This window comes from Cynocephalus volans, chromosome 13 (assembly GCF_027409185.1).
Source record: "Cynocephalus volans isolate mCynVol1 chromosome 13, mCynVol1.pri, whole genome shotgun sequence".
Classification (NCBI taxonomy): Eukaryota; Metazoa; Chordata; class Mammalia; order Dermoptera; family Cynocephalidae; genus Cynocephalus; species Cynocephalus volans.
Genome location: NC_084472.1, coordinates 70,695,444 through 70,716,691, shown reverse-complemented (window position 1 = coordinate 70,716,691; position 21,248 = coordinate 70,695,444). Strand labels below are relative to the sequence as shown.

The following is a 21,248-nucleotide window of genomic DNA, read 5'->3' as shown; positions in this document are numbered from 1 at the left end:
CACCTCTCCAGCACCCCATCCAGGTGTATGAGAGGAAAAAATAAACCGAGGGAACTCCCTGCCCCATTGGTTCTCAAGTCCTCAGCTCCTCCACTGTCTGCCCCCTTCTGTCTACCTGTCAGTCTTTCCACAACTGCTGGCTGCATTACCTCCAGGTATTTTTAGTTATGGGAGGGGAGAGTCTGGGAGAATGAGGTTACTCCATCTTAGCTAGAACCTTGTAAGTTATTTTTAAATACAACTAGAGGTCAGGAATTATTCCTGTAGTTATTACTAATATTCTATATTCAAATCAATTAACTGAGAAACAAAAACATACAAAATAGACAAACACAGCCAAAAATGTATTATTTTAACATGGGGAAAAGGCTCACAATTGTGTTCCAATATTTATGAGTATTTTTCCTTTTTACACAATAACAGATTTCTCAGCAGAGCATATGGCTAACTAAAACCTCTGTTTCCCAAAATTCCTAAACACTGGATCACCTGGTGTGGTGACTGATATTAATCTTCTGGATCAGGCCTTTCAAGAGAAGCAGTGCAGTGAACAGAGGAGGGCCCCGGACAACCCTGGGGGCCAGGTCTGCCTGCCCAGTCTGAGATGCACAACGCCAGACCCTTGGGTGTGAGAAGAGGAATGAATTCTGAATTTACATATTAACACAACCATTAAAACAAAAAAACCTACCCTATTTTTTACATGTTGCCAACACACTTTTCACATGTGGCTCTGGAATAAGCTTATGTGAAATCTTTAGCTCTAAACGCCTGCTCAGCGTGGGATTACCAAGGTCAGGTGACTGAATATCACAGCCCAACTTCCAGAGTCCTTCTTCCAGTGGCACAAACCATAATACAAGGGCAAGATCAATAGTGAGGCAAAAGCCTCTTCTCTGACTCTGCCACCCTCTCTCCTCCCATCGTCACCTACTGGGCAGAGAGAGCGGCTGTGTGCTGAAGAGAGGAAACCAGCAGAGGGTGGTCAGCAGCACAGAAATGTGAAGAAATATACATTTCTCCAAGACCTTATGGAATAAATTTTAAAGGAGGCAGAAACTATGGAATGTTAGAGTTCTTACAACCACAGTGGTGACAGACAAACAGCTGGCGTTTCACAACATAACAAAGGGTTCGAATGGGCTCAGGCAGCACAAACCCCAACCTCAGCGCCCACAGCATAACGGGCTCCCACCTCAGGCCACCGCAGAACGGCAACTAAACCAGGGGCCTGAGCTCACGAAGCATGCGGGGAAGGACTGTGAGCCCCACTCTGGAAAGAATCTGGACTAAGTCTGAAGACAAAATACAACGAAGGGAAAATGCTGAAAATACTATATAAAAACCTAAGAACTGCTGGAAATGATAAATAACTGTTATTTCTCTTCCCAGTGATGAAGGACATCAGAGTGAATTTTTAAAAGGAGCATCTGAACAGACATTAGAACAGAAAACACTCAAAACTCATGTTCTGGTGACCCGTGTAGATGGGCTTGGGGTTAGGGGGTGTGCCAGCCTAGGCGCAGGGGCAGCCTCAGCCTTTACCGTCCCCTGGGGTGAGCCACGCAGCATACGCACCGCCAGCAGAGCTTCTCCACTCCTTACCGTTCTCATGGGGTGGGCCACGCAGCACACACGATGCCGGCAGAGCTGCTCCACCCCCACCATCCCCCTGGGGTGGGCCACGCAGCACGCACAGCTCCAGCAGGGCTGCTCCACCCCCACCATCCCCCTGGGGTAGGCCACGCAGCATGCGCAGCTCGGGCAGAGCTGCTCCACCCCTTACCGTCCCCATGGGGTGGGCCACGCGGGATGCGCACTGCCGGCAGAACTTCTCCACCCCCATCGTCCAGCTCATCCAAGCAGGGGACTAGCCCACGTGCCCACAACCCGAACTTGCACGTCCCTGCCTGCACGTGGCTTGTATTTCAGCCCTCTCACCAGCGCTCCCACTGTCCTGACTCCCTTGTTATTCCAGAACGCTTGCTTCACAAACCCCAGCATCGATACAGACGACCCTCTCCGCTCCCCACAGGCTGATGGTTAGAGGAAGGGAAACCACAAATTCCCAGCCCACCCAGACTCCAGCCCCAGCCAACGCTCAGCTCTGCTGGATAGTTCACCCACAGCTGGCCACCGAACAACGTGGGGTTTAGGGGTGGACCCCGCCCCCAGTCAAAAATCGGCATGTAACTTTTGACTCCCCACAAACTTACTACTTAACTAGTAACAACCTACTAATAGCCTGCCTTTAGGCAGGCTACTTAACTGTTTGGTTAGGGATGCCTGCATTCATGAAATATCTAAACAAAATTTTCCAATATATTTATTAAAATTAACTCACATAGAAGTCGACCCACGCAGTTCCAACCCGTGTTGTTCAAGAGTCCACTGTATTTGGTCCCACTCACACTCCGCTCCCATTTCCCAAAATAGGTTTCCAATACCTACCTCCACTTTCCTCATTTTTTCTGCAAAGACAGAGCAATGTTTCCATTTCACAGAAAACAAATGAGGCCCTAAGGCCGCGGTCCCAACCTGTGAACAGAGGCACCCTAGTGACAACGACAAATTCATAAGGGAGCCAAGGGACAGTTTACGTTTTCTAAGTATATGGCAGTACTCAAAATCTGTCCAATATATACAAAAACTACTGGATCATATCGTATCTTTGTGAAGCCTAGTTTACACAATTGCTGTGGTTGAAAAGGAAACACTGAGAGAAAATCATGTGAAACAGGAAATACCAAGATCAATGTGAAAATCAATGTGTAATACGAAATCCCAGGGTTTAAACAGCTGGGCAGCACTCAGTGTAGGTGTGTTCATTTTTCAAACAACTAAGTTATTAACACATAAATATTCACTACATCCTTTGGCTGCAGTTAGATAATGAACAGACCTTTTAGGTTTTGCCTCAAGGACCTTGACAAACTTATTAAAACACTGACAGAAGTGTGACTGTGAAAGGCTAGGAACATCTGCTGGATTACAGCAGACTGCTCCATTTCCACCTCCACCCCTGCACCCACCTCCACCTGAGCCCTCCCCTTCCTCTGACACCTGCACCCACCTTCACCTGAGGCTCTCATACCTTCTTCTATGGGCATATGAGAGGTATCTCTTCTGTTCGAAACTAACTTCTCCATCACACTCTTGTAATAAGTCACTCCTTTTCCCTCCAGATGGGGACCTCTGAAGATGGATTATTATATCAATGTTAAATTCTTGAGTTTGATCATTGTTTTGTGATAATGAGGAAAAGTGTGTTTGCTTTTTGGAAATATATCCTGACGTATTCAGTGGAGAAATAACATATGCTGCAGCTTACTTTAAAATTGTTCCCAAAAAGAGAAAGGGGGGTGAGATCTGGCAAATTTTAACAATTGGTGAGTCCAGAAAAGGTTTTACAAATATTCATTGTACCAATTCTTTCAACTTTTCTTTTAAAAAATTTTAAAAATATTTTAATTTTAGGTTTAAATGTTTTTTAATTTTAGGTTTAAAATTTTTCAAAATAAAAATTTAAAGGGATATGCCATCATTGCATATGTGTGACAAACAATGATCTAAAGGTGACTTTAAAAAAACCTGCTCTTATGCTCATTAAAAACAAAACAAAACTTACTACCCAATTATTATTTGTGGATGAGGTTGTATTTCTAAAAAACTCAAGAGAATCTGGTAAGATGACAGACTACAAAATTAATATATGAGGTTTCCTTAAAAAGTTAGTGGAAAGATTCATATTATCTTTTAATTCTATTTTTCCATGAACTTTTTGAAGTACTCTTGCACAAAAATGCATTGCTTTCCTATATGCAAATAATAAACAATATAAAAATGAAAGACCCCCTACATGATATAATTAAAAATCTTAAGAATAAAATTAAATAGCATACTGAATCCATATGGACAAAACATTACCGGGTGATGTTTTGACTTTCCATATTCTCCTAAAGATCACAAACATGTAAACATGCTCAATTCTCCCCTGAAACAATCTAAAAATTTAATGTGATCAAAATAAAAATAGCAGCCTATTTCTAACTACATAAAATTCTAAAGTTCACATGTAAAAATAAGCCAGAAGAGTAAAACAAGAACATAAAAACATTTGTTTATCGTTTCAAAGAGACACGGCAAAGATAAACCATAAAAACAAGAAGGTAGCCCCAGGGAAAGGCTAAGAGGAATGGGGTGCTGGGGTACTAGAGGGCGTGAGTCTTCTCTGAGCACACCTTTGTGGATCATTTTAACTTTCATTAGTAAGTTAATATCCAAACACTGAAAGACTAGATGCCCAGCCCTCAATCCACCCTCTGTGCTGGCCTGTCTTTGTGGTCACACTGACCTAATTCTGGTGGAGGGCTGGTAACTGAGGGCTTCACGAGAATGGGAAGGGGCGGTAGGGCTTGATGTGGAGGCAGCTGGGACAAGGGACCCTGAGCTTGCTGCAAAGGGATTCCTGCCAAAACACAGGGAAAAAGGCACCCAAGTAAAGCATGAACACCACATCTAATTGTCTGCCCTCCATTCTGGAAAGATGGAGAGCCGAATGAGAAGTGCAGAGAAACTCTGAGTGCACCTCGGTGAGACAACCACAGTGGTTGGCTGAGCCAGTGGGAAGCGACTTTGGGTACAGTATGCGGTAGAACAGATGCATGAGGGCTGGGTGCTGCAGGGAGCCAGGTCCCCATGGTGGCAGAAGGGGCACGGAGGTACAAACCAGGGGAGGCAAGGAGGAACCCTGGGATCAGGGACGGAAATTGGAGGCACAGGGGTGAACCACAATTTCTAAACTATGTGGGCGCGCTACACTGTGTGTATGTGGATCTGCACTAAAAGATGTGGTGGGATTTTTTTAAAAATGATTTTAGAATTGAGAAGCATTTCCAATCAAGTAACAAATGAATACACTGAAAATGTGTGTACAGGACAATTTAAAATCTCTACCAGTAAAAATAAGAAGAAGAAAAAGAAAACCAGAAACCAAGAAAGAATTCTGTCACACAGGGCAGAATGAACTAACTTCTCACCCACCCACCCTCCCAAAAAATAAAGTAAATTAAAAGACAGAAAGTATACTCATGGTCAATAAACAAGGTAAGATGCCAAACTTCACTCATAATTAAAGAAATGTAAGTTAAAACAACAGAAACATACCAAAAAATTCCAGACTGAAAAAGACAAGTTTTACAACATAAAGTATTGAAAATGGTAGGAAGAAATGGGCATTTTCATACACTATTTATTGGCTGGAGTATTTATTTACACCTCTGTGTAAAACAATCTGACAATACTAGAATTTTAAATTCACATAACCTGTGACCTAACAGGTCCATTTCTAGGAATTTGTCTGACATTTATGTTAGTCTAGGGTTCTCTCAACTTCCCACTATGCAATGACATCCTGTGCCAGAGTATTCTTCGTGGCAGGGGCTATCCTGTGCATTGTGAGGTATTCAACAGCACCCCTAACCTCTACTCACCAGATAACAGTAGCATCCCAGCCCTGCAGTAGTGAAAGCCAGAATGTCCCCTGGGATACAAAACTGCCCACCTTGAGAACCCAAATACATACAAAAATGATTGCTCTTCATAGCTTCACCTACATACACAAAGGCTGGAAACATCCTATAAGTCTAACAATAGTGATCTGATGATTATGATACGTGTGCACAGTATAATACATGCATCTGCTAAAAAGAACGAGATAGCTCTATGATGAACAGATGTGGAATCACACCTAAGACACATGGTTAACCGAAGAAAAAAGGGACGAGTGCAAAGGAGATTTGTATAGACACAGAACATGCCTGGAAGGATACAAAAGAAACTACTAATAGAAGCTGCTTCTGGGCAGGGGAACTGTAAGCCAGGGATCAGAGGGGGTCTTTTCTCTACAATTTGATTTCTTACTATGCACACATAGTACCTATTCTAATACATTTACACACCATTATTTAATACATTTTCTGCTTTTTAAATTAAAACTATGGTCATTTCTGAATAGTGCTACGGTTGAGTAAGAAAGGCATTCCTATACTCTGCAAAAGAAGGTAAAAATCAGCATGCACTTTCTAGAATGTAATATGGCATTCTATAAAGAACTTTAAAAAAGGCATATTTGTTAATTCAGTAGATCCAACTGTAGGAATCTATCCTAAGAAAAGAATTAAAGATGCATAAAAAGATTTGTATACAATAATGTATTATTTATGATATCAAAAAAAGGAAGCAACTTAAATCTTAAGCAACACAGAAAATGATTAAATATTATGTTAAGTCCAGATGCCAAAGATGTTTTAAAGTAACTTAAAATATTGATATAGGAAAACACTCATGATATAATAAGTGAAAAGAGGCAGGATATATTTACAATATAATATGAGAAAAAGGTAGGTTACAAAATAGTCTGTACAGAAACATAATTCTATTTTTGTATTTAAAACAACTATTTTTAAACACAGAAACTATTATGAAAAGCATGTATAGGAAAAAAAGTCTGAAAGACTACACATGCATTCTCTCCAAATGATGTGATTATGGGTGCTTTGTAAAACTTCTAATTAATTTATTTGTTTTTTAATTAGCAGGTAAAAATTGTATGTATTTATGTTATACAACATGATATTTAGATATATGTATACATTGTGGAATGGCAAATCAAGCTATTTAACATATGCATTATCTTTTTTTTTTGAGGTCAGAACACTTAAAATCTTACTCTCTTGACAATTTTCAAACATGGAGGGTACTTCAAAAGGCTCATGGAAAAATGCATTAAAAGATAATATGAGGCCCAGGGTCATAGGAAAGAGTCGTGGGCAGCCCCCACTGCCCATAAGAAGGTAGAAGCACCCCGGGGATCCCAGGCAGGAGTCATGGACAGCTACCACTGCAGAAGGCTGCAGCACACCCGGAGTCCCAGGCTGGAGTCATTGGCAACCCTCATTGCCCAGCAGAAGGCAGCAGCACACTGAAAATACCACTTGTGCATGGGTGGTCCACAACAGCCACTGCCACAGCCACTGTTACTGCAAGGGCAGCTCACTGTCACAGTAGCAGCCACAGCCACCATGTAAGCAGACAGTCACCCACTTGACTGCACTGACACAAGGACAGTCACCAACAGACAGCAGAAAAAGAAGACTCTTTCCTCAATGCCCACTCCAGAGTAAAAGAAGCAACTGCTCTACTAGATAACCAAACATCAATGTAGAGATGCTAGAAATACAAAAAACCAGGAAAACACGACACCACTAAAGGAATAACTCTCCAGTACCAGACCCTATAGAGCAGGAAACCCTTTAAATGACTGAACAGGAATTCTAAGTAACAATATTAAGGAAACTCAATGAGATATGAGAAGACTTAGTTAGACAACAGAATGAAATGAAAAAAAATATCCAGGATATGAAGGAGGAAATATTCAAAAAGATTAATACCTTAAAAAAGAATGTAGCAGAACTCATAGAACTGAAGGATTCATTCAATGAAATAAAAAACACAATGAAGAGCTTAAGCAGCAGGATACAGCAAGCAGAAAAAGAATTTCTGATCTCAAAGATAATCTTTTAGAAATAACCCAGGCAGACAAATAGAAAAGAAAAACGAATTTTAAAAACTGAAGAAAATCTAAGAGAGCTAGCGGACAACCTTACACACACAAACATTTGAATCATGGGTGTTCCAAAAAGGAGGAGAAAGGAAAAGGCACTGAAAACCTATTCAACAAAATAAACAACAGAAAACATTCCAAGTATAGTGAGAGACACAGACCTTCATGTCTAACAGGCTCAAAGATCCCCAAACAGATTCAATCCAAAAAGAACCTCTCCAAGACACCTTATAGTCAAACTCCCAAAGCTAAAAGACAGAGAAAGAATCCTAAAAGAAGCCACAGAAAAGCATCAAGTCTGTAAGGGAGCTCTTGTTAGACAAACAGCAGTCTTCTCAACAAAAACTCTACAGGCAAAGAGAAAATGGGATGATATAGTCAAAAAGAAAAAAACCTGCCAGCCAAGAACACTATACCCAGCAAGGCTATGCTTCAGAAATGAGGGAGAAATAGTATATTTTCCACACAAACAAATACTGCGGGAGTTCACCACCAAATGACCAGCCCTGCAAGAAATTCTCAAGGGAGTCCTGCATCTGGAATATGAAAAACAATAATCACTACCACAAATACACAAGAAAGAACAAAACCCACTGTTAGAAGTAAAATGCAAGTGAGACAGAGAAAGAAATTAAATCTTACCAACTCAAAAAACCAACGAACATCAGAACATCTTTGGGGAAGAAAGGAACAAAAGATATTTAAAACATCCAAATGAAAATTGATAAAATGCCGGGAGTAAAACAATACCTTTCAATAATAACCCTAAATGAAAATGGATTAAACTCCCCACTCAAAAGACACAGACTAAGTGGATTAAAAAGACATAACCAACTGTATGCTGTCTTCAAGAGACTCACCTCACCTGCAGACACACACAGACTAATAGTGAAGGGATGGAAAAACATATACCACACAAATGAAAACCAAAAACAAGCAGGAGAAGCTATTCTTACATGAGATAAAATAGACTTTAAACCAAAAACCATAAAAAGAAACAAGGAAGGTCACTATATCATGATAAAGGGATCTATCCAGCAAGAAAACATAACAATCATAAAAATACATGCACCCAACACTGGAGCACCCAGATATATAAACCAAATACTATTATGCCTAAAGAAAGAGAAAGACCACAATACAATAATTGTAGGGGTCTTGAACACTCCTCTCTAATATACATTCTTCTCATCAGCACATGGAACATTCTGCAGGATTGACCACATAAGGTCACAAATCAAGTCTTAACAAATTTTTAAAAATTGAAATCATTTAAGTATCTTTTCAGACCACAACAGATTAAAACTAGAAATCAATAACAAGCGAAACTCTGGAAACTATACAACTACATGGAAATTAAACAACATGCTCCTGAATGATCTATAGGTCCAAGAAGAAATTAAACAGGAAATCAAAAAATGTCTTGACACTAGCAAAAATAAAGACACATCATACCAAAATCTCTGGCATACTGCAAAAGCAGTTCTAAAAAGGAAGTTTATTGCAATAAATGCTTACATCAAAACAATAGAAAGATTTCGAATAAACCACCTAATACTATACCTCAAAGAACTAGAAAAACAAGAACAATCCAATCCCAAAATTAGTAGACAGAAAGATCAAGTAAAACTTGATGAAGATTAGAGTAGAACTAAATAAAATAGACACCCAAAAAGCGATACAAAATATGAATGAACAAGCCCCCACTGCCCAGATGATGTAGGTAAGAAACAGAGCACGCCTGGGGCCCTAAGGCAGGAGCCAAGGGCCAGCCCCCTCCACACAGACAATGCAGGCAAGAAACAAAACACACCAGGGGTCCTGAGCAGGAGGAGCACACTGAAAACATCACTGCCTTCTGATTGGCCCACCACAGCCACAGGTGCTGCAAAAACAGCTTGATGCCACAGCAGTAGCAACAGCTACTGTGCAGGCAGACCGAGAGACACCAACTGCAATGATAAAAGGAAAGTCACCAGCAGAGACTGGTAAAAGAAGAGGATGTATCTCTCACCAAAGCCCATTCCAGTGTAATAGAAGAAGCAACTGCTCTACCATGCCCCTGCAGTATTTCTGATTTTAGAAATTTCTGTCTTCTCTCTTTTTTTCTTGGTCAGTCTAGATAAAAAGATAAAAGTTTCCAAATTTTGGTCATTTTTTTTAAAAATTAAAAAAAAAAAAGACTATTAAGCAGTGTACAAAGCACCACTGATATAAATGTTTTAATCAAATATTAACTTTATATAATTCTTTTAGGGTACAATAATCTTTATATATATTGTGTAAATTGTTAAATATGTAACCATCACTCATTTTCTTTGACAGACTTTGTTATGAGACTGAAATCAAGCTCGAAACTGATTTCTCATTATGATCGAAGTTTTTTTCCTTAGTTTATTTCTTTTCTGCATCTCTTCTCTTATGACAGTTTTGAATTTTCTAAATCAGAGAGTTAAGAACATTGTTTTCAAGAGTTCTTTATAATACATTTCTATATTATTAAATAAAAAATAATAAAAAAAGAAAAAAAAGATCAATGAAACAAAATTAGTTTTTTGAGAAGACAAAATAGACAAGCCATTAGCTAGGCTGACTGAAAAAAGGAGAAGACCCAAATAACAAAAATCAGAAATGAAAAAGGAGATGTTAAAACCAATACCACAAAAATACAAAAAATTATTAGAGACTATCATAATAACTATACATCAACAAATTTGAAAACCTAGAGGAAATGGATAAACTTCTGGACACATACAAACTACCAAAACTGAACCAAGAAGAAAGAGGAAACCTGAACAGAACAATAACAAGCAATGAGACTGAAGCAGTAATCAGCAGTCTCCCAACAAAGAAAAGCCCAGGACTGGATGGCTTTACTACTGAATTCTACCAAACCCTTAGAGAGGAATTAATACCAATTCTCCTCAAACTATTACAAAAAATTGAAACAGAGGCCATACTTATTATCTCCCAAACTTATTCTATGGGCCAGCATCACCCTGATACAAACACCAGATAATGATACAACAAAAAAAAGAAAACTACACAACATGTCTCTGAGAAACATAGACGCAAATATTCTCAACAAAATATTAGCAATCAGAACACAGCAACACATCAAAAAAAATATACACAATGATCAAGTGGGATTCATCCCAGGGATGTAAGGATGGTTCAACATATGCAAGTCAATAAATGTGATATACCACATCGACAAAAGCAAGAACAAAAACCATGTGATTATCTCAATAGACACAGAAAAAACATCTGACAATATTCAACATAGCTTCATGATAAAGATCCTCAGCAAATTAGGTATAGAAGGAAAGTATCTCAACACAATAAAAGCCATTTACAACAAACTCACTGCCAGTATCATCCTGAATGAGGAAAAGCAAAAAGCTTTTCCCTTAAGAACAGGAAAAACAAGGATACCCACTCTCAGCACTCCTAATTAACATAGTAAAAGTACTAGCCAGAGAAATCAAGCAAGAGAAAGAAATGAAGAGCATCTAGGTTGGAAAAGATGAAATCAAACTGTCCCTGTTTGCAGATGACAAGATCCTACGTATAGAAAAACCTAAAAATTCTACAAAAAAACTCATAGAGCTGATAAACAACTTCAGCAGTAAAGCTGCAGGATACAAAATCAACACATAAAGATCAGTAGTGTTTTTTATACTCCAGTAACTATTAGAAAAAGAAATTAAGAAAGCAAACCCATTTACAATAGTCATGAAAAAAAATAAAATACCTAAGAATCAATTTAACCAAGGAGGTAAAAGATCTCTACAATGAGAACTACAAATCACTGCTGAAAGAAATTAAACGGGATACAAAAAGATGGAAAGACATTCCATGCTCTTGGATTGGAAGGATTAACATTGTGAAGATGTCCAAACTACCCAAAGAGATCTAAAGAGTCAATGCAATCCTCATCAAAATACCAATGACATTCTTCACAGAAATAGGAAAAACAATCCTAACATTCATATGGAACAACAAACACCCCAAATAGCCAAAGCAATCCTAAGCAAAAAAAAAAAAAAGCCAGAGGCATAACACTACCTAACTTCAAAGTGTACTACAAATCTATAGTAACCAAAACAACATGGTACTGGCATAAAAACAGACACTTGGACCAATAGAACAGAATAGATTCCAGAAATCTACCCACATACTTACAGCCAGCTGATACTTGACAAAGGCAACAAGAACATACACTGGGGAAAAAAACTGCTTCTTCAATAAGTGGTGCTGGGAAAGCCAGACATCCATATGTAGAAGAATTAAACTAAACCTGCACCTCTTGCCATATAGCAAAATCAACTCAAAATGGATTAAAGACTTATATAAAATCTGAAACTGTAAAACTCCTAAAAGAAAACATAGGGGGAAACACTTCAGGAAATAGGACTGGGCAAAGACTTTATGAATAAGACCCCAAAAGCACAGACCACAAAAGAAAACATAAACAAATGGAATTATATCAAACTAAAAAGCTTCTGCACAGCAAAAGAAATAGTTAACAGAGCAAAAAGACAATCTACAGAACAGGAGAGAATATTTGCAAACTATGCAACTGATGAGGGATAAATATCCAGAATATACAAGGAACCCAGACAACTTAACAGAATGAAAACAAGTAACCAGATTAAAAAATGGGCAAAGGAGCTGAATAGGCATTTCTCAAAGGAAGATATATAAATGGCCAACAGATACATGAAAAAATGCTCAACATCACTAAGCCACAGGGAAATGCAAATGAAAACCACAGAGATACCATCTCATTCCAGTTAGACTGGCCATTACCAAAAAGACAGAGAATAATAAATGCTGATGAGGATGCAGAGAAAAGGGAACCCTTCTACACTGTTGGTGAGACTGTAAATTAGTGTAGCTATTACGGAAAACAGTTTGGAGATTCCTAAAACAATTACAGATAGAACTGCCATACAATCCAGAAATTCCACTGTTGTGTGTATACCCAAAGGAACGGAAATCATCATGTCGAAGGGATACCTGCACTCCCATGTTTATCACAGCTTTATTTATAATAAACTAAGAGTTTGAACCAACCTAAATGTCCATCAACAAATGAGTAAAGAGGGAAAATGGAATACTGCTCTGCATAAAAAGGAATGAAATTCTGCCATTCGCAGAAACATGGATGAACTTAGAGAAAATTATGTTAAGTGAAATAAGCCAGGTACAGAAATAGAAATACCACATGTCCTCAGTCATAAGTGGGAGCTGAAAAAAATAATAAACAAACAAACAAAAAAATATACAACAATCACAATAATTCCTTGAACTTTCAAAAGGAGAGAAAGGAACTGAGGCCACCAGAGGTGGGAAAGTGGGAGGGGGTGGGGGGTTAGGGAGAAATTGGTGAAGGCCCACAAAAATATTTATGTTGTGTAATAATAAAATAATAAAATAAAAAATAAATAAAAAGCCAGAGAGCATTACATTTAAAAAAACGAGATAAAATGAATCTTTCTATGAACTTTGTGAAGATGCCTCCTACAATACTTTGTTACACACTATGGTCTCCATGGTGGTATACACAGATCTCTTGAACTTACTGCTCCCACCTGACATTCTGTAGCCTTAAACCAGCATCTCCCCAATACCCCACCCCACAACCTCTGTTAACCACCATTTTACTCTGATTCTATGAGTCTCATTTTTTTACACTCCACTATGGGTGTTTTTTAATGTTACTTTTGTTTCTAATTCTTTCCAAAATAAACATGCATTACTATATGATAAGATTTTAAAAGATAAAAATTAATTAATTTAAAAATTAAAAGCACTTATAAAAAAAACAAACCTATATAGAAAGTATAAACTCAATTTTTAGGATGTAAATTTTATATATGCAATTTAAATATTGTATTTGTTTTTCTGTCTTAGGAAGAAAATATAACAAGTAGTCATCAGTAATTATTTCAGAATTAGAGGTGACTTTTATTTTCTCCTTTTTACTTTTTGTATTTTCCTAATTTTCTACAATACTAATCAGGGGAGAGGAGAGGGGTGGAAAGTAGGAGGAGGACATTTTTAAAGCAACAGCCACTGACACTTAATTAGGCCCACCCACCCCAGCAGCACAGTTGTGGCATCCTCAGAGCTGTGCCAAGACTCGTGCCTGTGGAGCTTTCAGGATCATTCACACTTTGGTGTATAAACTGTTTTGGGCCATCACAGATCAGGGGATCCAGTAGTTAAGTAAAGAAATTCTACCACCTTCAGAGACAGAAAAATTTATTTTGGAAACTACAGAATCCTGTGAAAGGTAATTTCTGTTTTAAGAAGTGGGAGAGAGGGGCAAGGGGAACCTCTGCCATCCAATGTGGACATATTTTGATCCTCCAAATATAGTACACATCAAAATGTCTCTACCCCAAGGTATTGACACAGCCAGAAAATAGGACATTTTATCACTGAACTGGAGATTAGTCAAGGCAATGTAATAATAATTAGCTTCTTAAAATCTATATGAAAAGCTTTTAAAACTACTTTACACCTAAAACCCTTCTGACTAATGATTAGACGCTTTTAACAACCAGTTGACAAAGTACATGCAAAATGATGATGATTACCTCTTCCTTTTCATGTAGCATAATATGCGCTTTGAGACTAGCCACTCTGGAGAATTTCTTGTGACACACAGGGCAGGTAGGATCTTCCCCGTTGTGGGTACATTTATGAAGTGTCAGGTTGAATTCAACATTAAATGTTTGGGGGCACTGGTCACATCGATGTGGCTAATTGGAGAGAAAAGTAAAGAAGCCACTGAAATACAATCCTTCCACAGATGCTTGCTCAATAAATGTTATTAAAATGTTAACAAGTACCATAATCTACAGTCTTTCCTACTAAAGCATTTCTGAAGTCTTTTCTGGACCTGAAGTCAATAAATCCAAAATGGGCACAGTGAAGCTCCTGACATAATTTCTTAAAGGACTGTAAGGACGACAACACATACATGTAGAAAATATTTCTAATAAATACTGCATAAGAGGCTGGCCAGTTAGATCAGGTGGTTAGAGTGAGATGCTGATAACACCAAAGTCCAGGGCTCAATCCCTGTACTGGCCAGCTGCCAAAAAAAAAAAAAAAAAAAAGGAAAAGATGTTACATATAAATTTATCAGGTTGTAGTCTCTATGAAAATGTATTTGAGAAACTTTAACTCAAGTTGGATTTTTGACTTCTGTTTCTGACCAACTCCCCTGTTGTAAACAAAATTACTTCTAGTAAAATAAGTAACCATACAAATTTTTACTAGATTTTCACAGATTGCTTATCTCAGTCTAAAATATTCCCAAAATGGAAGGTATTCTGCCACTTACTTGTAGAAAGATAAAGTCACCACTGGCATTTCTGTCTGAAGTATCAAGACCCTAGTGAGGAGTAAGTCCGTATTTTCAGATTGTTATCTTAAGAAAGCAACACCAGTGCATCCTGGTGCTGGTATCATATTAGCAGTGTCATAGCATCTCACCCATGCTGACAGTAAAGCCTGCAATGGTCACATCCTGCTCTCTAGAGAGCAGACCCTGGTATTTTCTGGTTTCACGTGCTCACTAGCTAACATTCTCCTACCTAGAGAAAAGCCAGCAATTACTTTTTTAATGGTAGTTTTAATTGCCACTTCCCATCTATCAGGCAGATCATTCCATTAAGGCACTAAAGTTATTGAAATATCCCATGAGATAGTACAGTATTTGCTCCGTGGTCAAACATGATCTAAAACATCTACAATACCACTGTAAAATGCAAGACCACTTAAGGGTAAAATTCCCTGCTGGAAAAAAATACTTCAAAATACACCAATCCGTGTTCAGTCATGTAAGAAATTGAGACTACTGAAAAAAATCATATTTTAAAAATATTTAATTGTCCACTCATAAATAACTTCAAACACTGATTCACTAGGACAAGCTCTCACCTTCTCTCATGAGCTAATGACAGCTAGGAATACAAACACAACTTTAAAAAATGTCAAAATATTTATTTATAAAATATAAAATATTCTACAATTTAGAACCTAAATTATAAGAAAAATTCTGATTTTACATGTTGATTTTTACAATACCTCCAGTTTCAACGCTCACATTCCTGATGTCCTTTTTGAAAATACATACCTTGTCATTTCGCTCGTGATCCCTCATGTGGCGTTGAAACTGGGACTCTTTTGGAAAAGATAGCAGACAGATTTCACATTTATGGAAGTTTGGAACTTGATAGGCATAATTAGTGTTCTCCGCATTCAATGTTAAAACTCCATCTATAAAATTACATAAGTATAGACAATAAATACCAGTTGTTATTCTCATCACATAAATAAAACTAAATTATTTTGTTATTATTTTAAAAACCAAATAATACCAGATATTTTAGATGAAACTAATGATATCCTGAATTTTAAAAATGGACATGTTTTAAAGTTAGAAATGAGAAATGCTGAGATGGCTGAGATCAGAAAACAGAATCCTAAACACCTGTTGGTAGGATTTTTAGAAACCTGAAACTAAATTCCTGAGACTTGACAGCCACACACAGAAACACAGGCAAAAACTTTAAGGATGCTTCTGCACACCTTGCTGACCTACTTCACATTGTTGCAAAGTCACTGCAAATCATGGAGACATTTCACCACTGAGTCACTCTGAGAACACATCAAAAATCCAAACTGTTTCTTAAGTCATGCAGTAAACAGAACTCTAGTAGAAATAGGAAAACCTTTAAATTCTAATTCACTAAATCTATCTCTGAAAATTGCTGTAAAGCAAGACTAAGTAAAAAAAAAATAAATAAATAAAAACATTTTTGTTCTCATACAGTCACGGTGTAGGAAGATAAGGAATCACAAGGCCCTAGACCACAAGCCTTAGTTTTCACACAGGGTTTCTATAAACCCATCCAGGCAAACTGCTATTGCTTAACAGTATTTTCAAGTAAGAATGAATATGACAAATAACATATCACAGAATAATCACAAAATTTGTCAAGAATGTCATAAAATAAAGATGTCCTAAATCTCTACAATTTTTTAAAATAAGTAAATATACTCCAAGTCTTATAACTTGGGCATAAATATATAATACACCTTAACTATATAAGGACTAGAAATATGTCACATACAAGTCTTTGTAACAAATTTGATCCAAAAATATTAGACTTCAGAAATCTGGGTTAAGCTAAAGACTCTAGCAGCTCTCAAAATTCCATGTGCTAAACCCAGGAATTCAAAATGTGCTATAGACCTTTAAATCCCTGTCTTGAGAAGACAGCCTGCAGTTCTAATTTTTGACAAGATTCTCCTTGCCAAGGGCAGAATCTGCCTTGTGACAAGGACTGTGAAATTCCCCCGGACAGGAGGGGGGTTGGAAGCAGCAGGAGGTGGAGCAGAGACTGGGTGGAGAAAGTTGGCAGCAGCTTTAAACATTTTTCTAGCAGATCCTTGAGAAAAGGCAAATTCCAGTTTCAAGAAACACTAATGTAATTCAAAAGATTGCAACTTTATACATAAAAAACATGGGTCTACTAAAGGAAAACTATAGACAATTTTTATTCTATTTATTATTAACTATATCCACATTCTGTTCAAAGACCATACTTTCTAATTTTCTGCACTAAACTAGTAGCCAAAGCGCTTTATGACTCCACAGGCCTAAACAAAATAATTGTTGGGACCATATCAATTGATATACTGTTCCCTCAGGAAAATTGCAGTATGATAAGAAACAGTTTGGCATCAGGAAGGTACAAGTAAAATACCTGTTGAAAGATATGATGTTGATGGGGGAGGGGAGAGAGGGAGGGAGGAAAAGGAGGAATTGATGAAGGGACACGAAAATCAACTATATTGTATATTGATAAATTAAAATCTAAAAATTTTTTTTAAAAAAGACAACTGTTGAAGATTGTGTTTTAAGAATTCAGAAGCAAGAGTTTTAACCTAAAGACTGAACACAGTAATGAAAAAGCTCCTTGACTTAACTTCTAAAATGCAAAACTGAAAATCTATTTCAGGATATAGAATAAAACAATTTTCACAGCTTCTGTGTTAAAACTACTTAAGATGTTACCCAAAAACGAGAAGGTATTTAATTAACTGCAACCGACAGGTAAAACCCTAAAGGACATGAACTATACATTTAAAACTGAAAAATGACATTGGTTTATTTATGAATTAAGACTTCTCCAGAGAAAAGCTTTTTATCGTAAGAAGCAAAACTTTCTTCATTAACAAAGCTCAAAACATAATAAATTACTTTTTCAGTAAGTCTCTTCTTCTAAACAGTGATAATACAGTACAGCCATGGCTGGCTTTATACCGGGGATACACTCTAAGAAATGTGTCATTAGGTGATTTTGTGGCTGTGCAATCATAGAGCACACTTTCACACACCTAGAACGCACAGCCTACTGCACACCTAGCCTATATGGCACAGCCTATGGCTCCTAGGCTGCAAACCTGCGCAGCATATTACTATCCTGAACACTCTAGGTAACTGTAACGCAATGGTAAATATCTGTGTACCTAAACATAGAAAAGGTACAGTAAAAATACAGTATTATAATCTTATGGAACCATTCCTGTATGCGGTCAGTCATTTACCGAAACGTCATTATGAAGCACATGACTGTATTCATTTGGTTCAAAGACAAACTTAAAAAAATTTAAATCACAACTGGAGAAGAATAAGAAACATGTTGTACTTTCCACGTTGAGCATAACCTCAAAATCCAAAGCATCCTCAGACTTTCACTCTGCCCAGGGAACACAGCTCTGTAAATGTGGCTCTTTCTATTTGCACTGAGGAAGCACCTTTCCACCCTGAGTCCTTCCTTCTAGAACTAGGTGGCCTCTGACCTACATTTTCTTTTGCTTTCCTCCTGCTCAGAGCAAGCCCTAGCTGGGCAGTGTCCTGGGCCTCAAAATAACCCCTTTCGTCCATTGTGTCTTCAAGTTCATTAACATTTCTGGTCCCCAGTGTACCTGTTGTTCAGAAGGAGGTCTATTCAATCAACATATCCTTAGATGAGAGCTCTTAACCTAGAGGAGGCCACAGGTGGACTGCAGGAGCCCCATGAACCCTACTAGAACTGCAGGCACATGCTCTATGTCTGTGCACACGTCCCTTGTTCTGGGGAGGTCTCTGTGGCTACAGATGCCATCAGATGCTTGAAGGCATAGTGATCTAAGAAATGTACGGTCAAATGAATGGAGGCCTCTTGATGGGTCAGCCCTCCTGAGGATAGCTGCGTGTGTAAAAGGTACCTTAAAAAAGAAGGTCACATGAGATTACTGGCAGCAGACATTCCTAATGTTTCTCAACTCAGAATAGGAATTACTTACCACCCCGCACCCCGCCCCTCACCAAAATAAGCACAAAGCTACCTGCATTCAGCCATTATCAAATCTAAGAGCTCATCCAGAACAGTATTTTTCAGCTAGTGTTTCTGCCCCCCAGGAGAAGACAAGGGGTGGATCACTGCAAGATCTCACTGGTGTTAAGGTGGACTCACACGTGGACTCCCAGGCAGTTTACCCACACAGTCACCTTATACACAAAAATTTGACCAACATTCACTTTATTCACCTTTTCTGCTACCGAGAACTCTAAATTCACTATCAAAATTAAACAAAAACTCATTGTACGGTGATCAGAAAATGTTTGAGCAACTTTGCCTTGAGAAAAAGTAACTGAGAGACTAGTTTTAAAATCCATTTAACTCTTTACATAAATAAAAATTCTAAATAGTATAAAATAATAGCTGTCTCTCTACCACCTCAAAAATACTAAAGCCCATCTCAGAATTGTGAAGAATAAGTAAGACAATGCTTCCTGATACTACAGGGACAACAGCCTGCATGTCACTTAGGAACACGGCCATCTCTTCAGCACTCGCCCTTGCTCTACAATGCCCTGCTCACCGCTCCATAACCACACTATTCCACAACTATGCTCAGACATGGTTTGTAATGACTTGAGACAAGATAAACTATCTTAAAAGTTGCTCTTCTTGCTGGCCAGTTAGTTCAATTGGTCAGAATATAGTGTTATAACACCAAGATTAGGAGTTTGGATCCCCTGACCAGCCAGATGCCAAAAAAAAAAAAAGAAAAAGAAAAAGAAAAGGTTGGTCTTTTAGCTCAATTGGTTAGAGCGTGGCCCAGAACAGGCCTAGCAAATCTTAATGACAAAAGCCTGTCTTTTATCTCCAATCTAAAGACCCTATGATGATCTCACACAAAATGCCTTTCTATATGATGCCAAGTTCCAACAAAACCCACTGCATTTATAGCACTCCATAGACTCAACTCAAAACTGCATCTCATAACGAACTCTTAAGCACTGTGCATTTAAGATCTCAGTTATTCATATATTCTGAAGTATTTTTAATACAAAAATGAAATTTATCAGTTTCCATTTCTAAAATTGAACTAACCACCATCTGATTTTATTTTTATGTTTTGAATAAAAATCTTTCTAGAACATGGCTGAGCTTCCGCTGTCCACTCTCAAATCTGCTGCCCTCCTTCCCTTTTTCATTGTCCCTACATTTCTCCACACTTCCATCCTGACGCCACAATGTTCCGTCACCACTTAGTCTGGGATGTCTAAGTCATTGCCTACACTCTGGGTAATCTTCACCACTCTTTCTCCTCTTTTAAAACTCCTTTCTACTCCATTTTCTTCCCTGTGTTCTGCTGCTCTCCCCTCATTTGTCAGCGACGGGTTTTAACACAGCTGGACTTTGTCAGGTAAGACCACTAAAGCACTTGGGCCCATGAACCCATTCTGCTTCATCACCATACCTCCAAAGTCTTCACAAGCACTTGCACAGAATGTGCACCTAACAAATATTTGCTAAGTCTTTGAAGATAGACAAATGCTAATGATTTTCTTTAGCCTCTCCCCAGTTGTCGGAAGCTCCCAAAAACCAACAGATCTAATTCCTTCCTTTGACTCACTGTCTGGTGCACTCCTCTTCAAAATGTCCTAGGTTAGATTTAATATTTTTCCAGCTTATCATGTATCTGATAACCATTCTTATTTTGTACACAGAGACAGTCCCCAACTTATGATGGTATGACTAATGGTATTTTCTACTTACAATGGGTTTATTGGGACATCGCCCCATGGTAAGTTGTGGGGTATGTGCATACACCTTAGCCATTTGGTTGTTCCCCGGAGCTTGCTGAAATGTGTCTACATTACCTTTTTGTAGAATCTCTCTCAGAAAACCAAATACTCTGACTAGGTTAACAGCATTGGCCATAAGCACTTGCTTTCCTCTAGGAAGGAACACCCATTTTTCAACCCAAAAGCACCTGTACCCAGGGAGGTGGAAAGAACCAGAGGAGACTCTTTTAATTTTACCAACTACCTATTCAAATAAGTAGGTACGCATCTGGAAATGAAATGTAACACATCTGGAAAAATAATCCCCAAAATATATTCAATGGAAAAAGTAGTATGTTCTGGATATTATCATTTCTTAAAAAAAAAAAAAAAGCTGGAGTGGGCAGAAATATATCACGAATGGCTTCAGTATGCATAAAATATCCTTGAAAAACTACAGAAAAAAATAATAGCATT

The 21,248-nt window shown here is 38.1% G+C and overlaps 1 protein-coding gene across 4 annotated transcripts in view; it reads right to left on the bottom strand.

Annotated features, from left to right (window-relative positions):
• ZNF236 (zinc finger protein 236) overlaps nt 1–21,248 on the bottom strand; it is a 124,418-nt gene that overhangs the window by 89,897 nt on the left and 13,273 nt on the right. For all 4 annotated transcript variants that reach the window (XM_063076788.1, XM_063076789.1, XM_063076791.1 and 1 more), the window contains exons 2-3: nt 15,780–15,922; nt 14,233–14,397 (exon numbers count right to left, since the gene is read on the bottom strand). In XM_063076788.1, the coding sequence (XP_062932858.1) occupies nt 14,233–14,397; nt 15,780–15,922 (308 nt within the window). The remainder of the gene's footprint in view (nt 1–14,232; nt 14,398–15,779; nt 15,923–21,248) is intronic.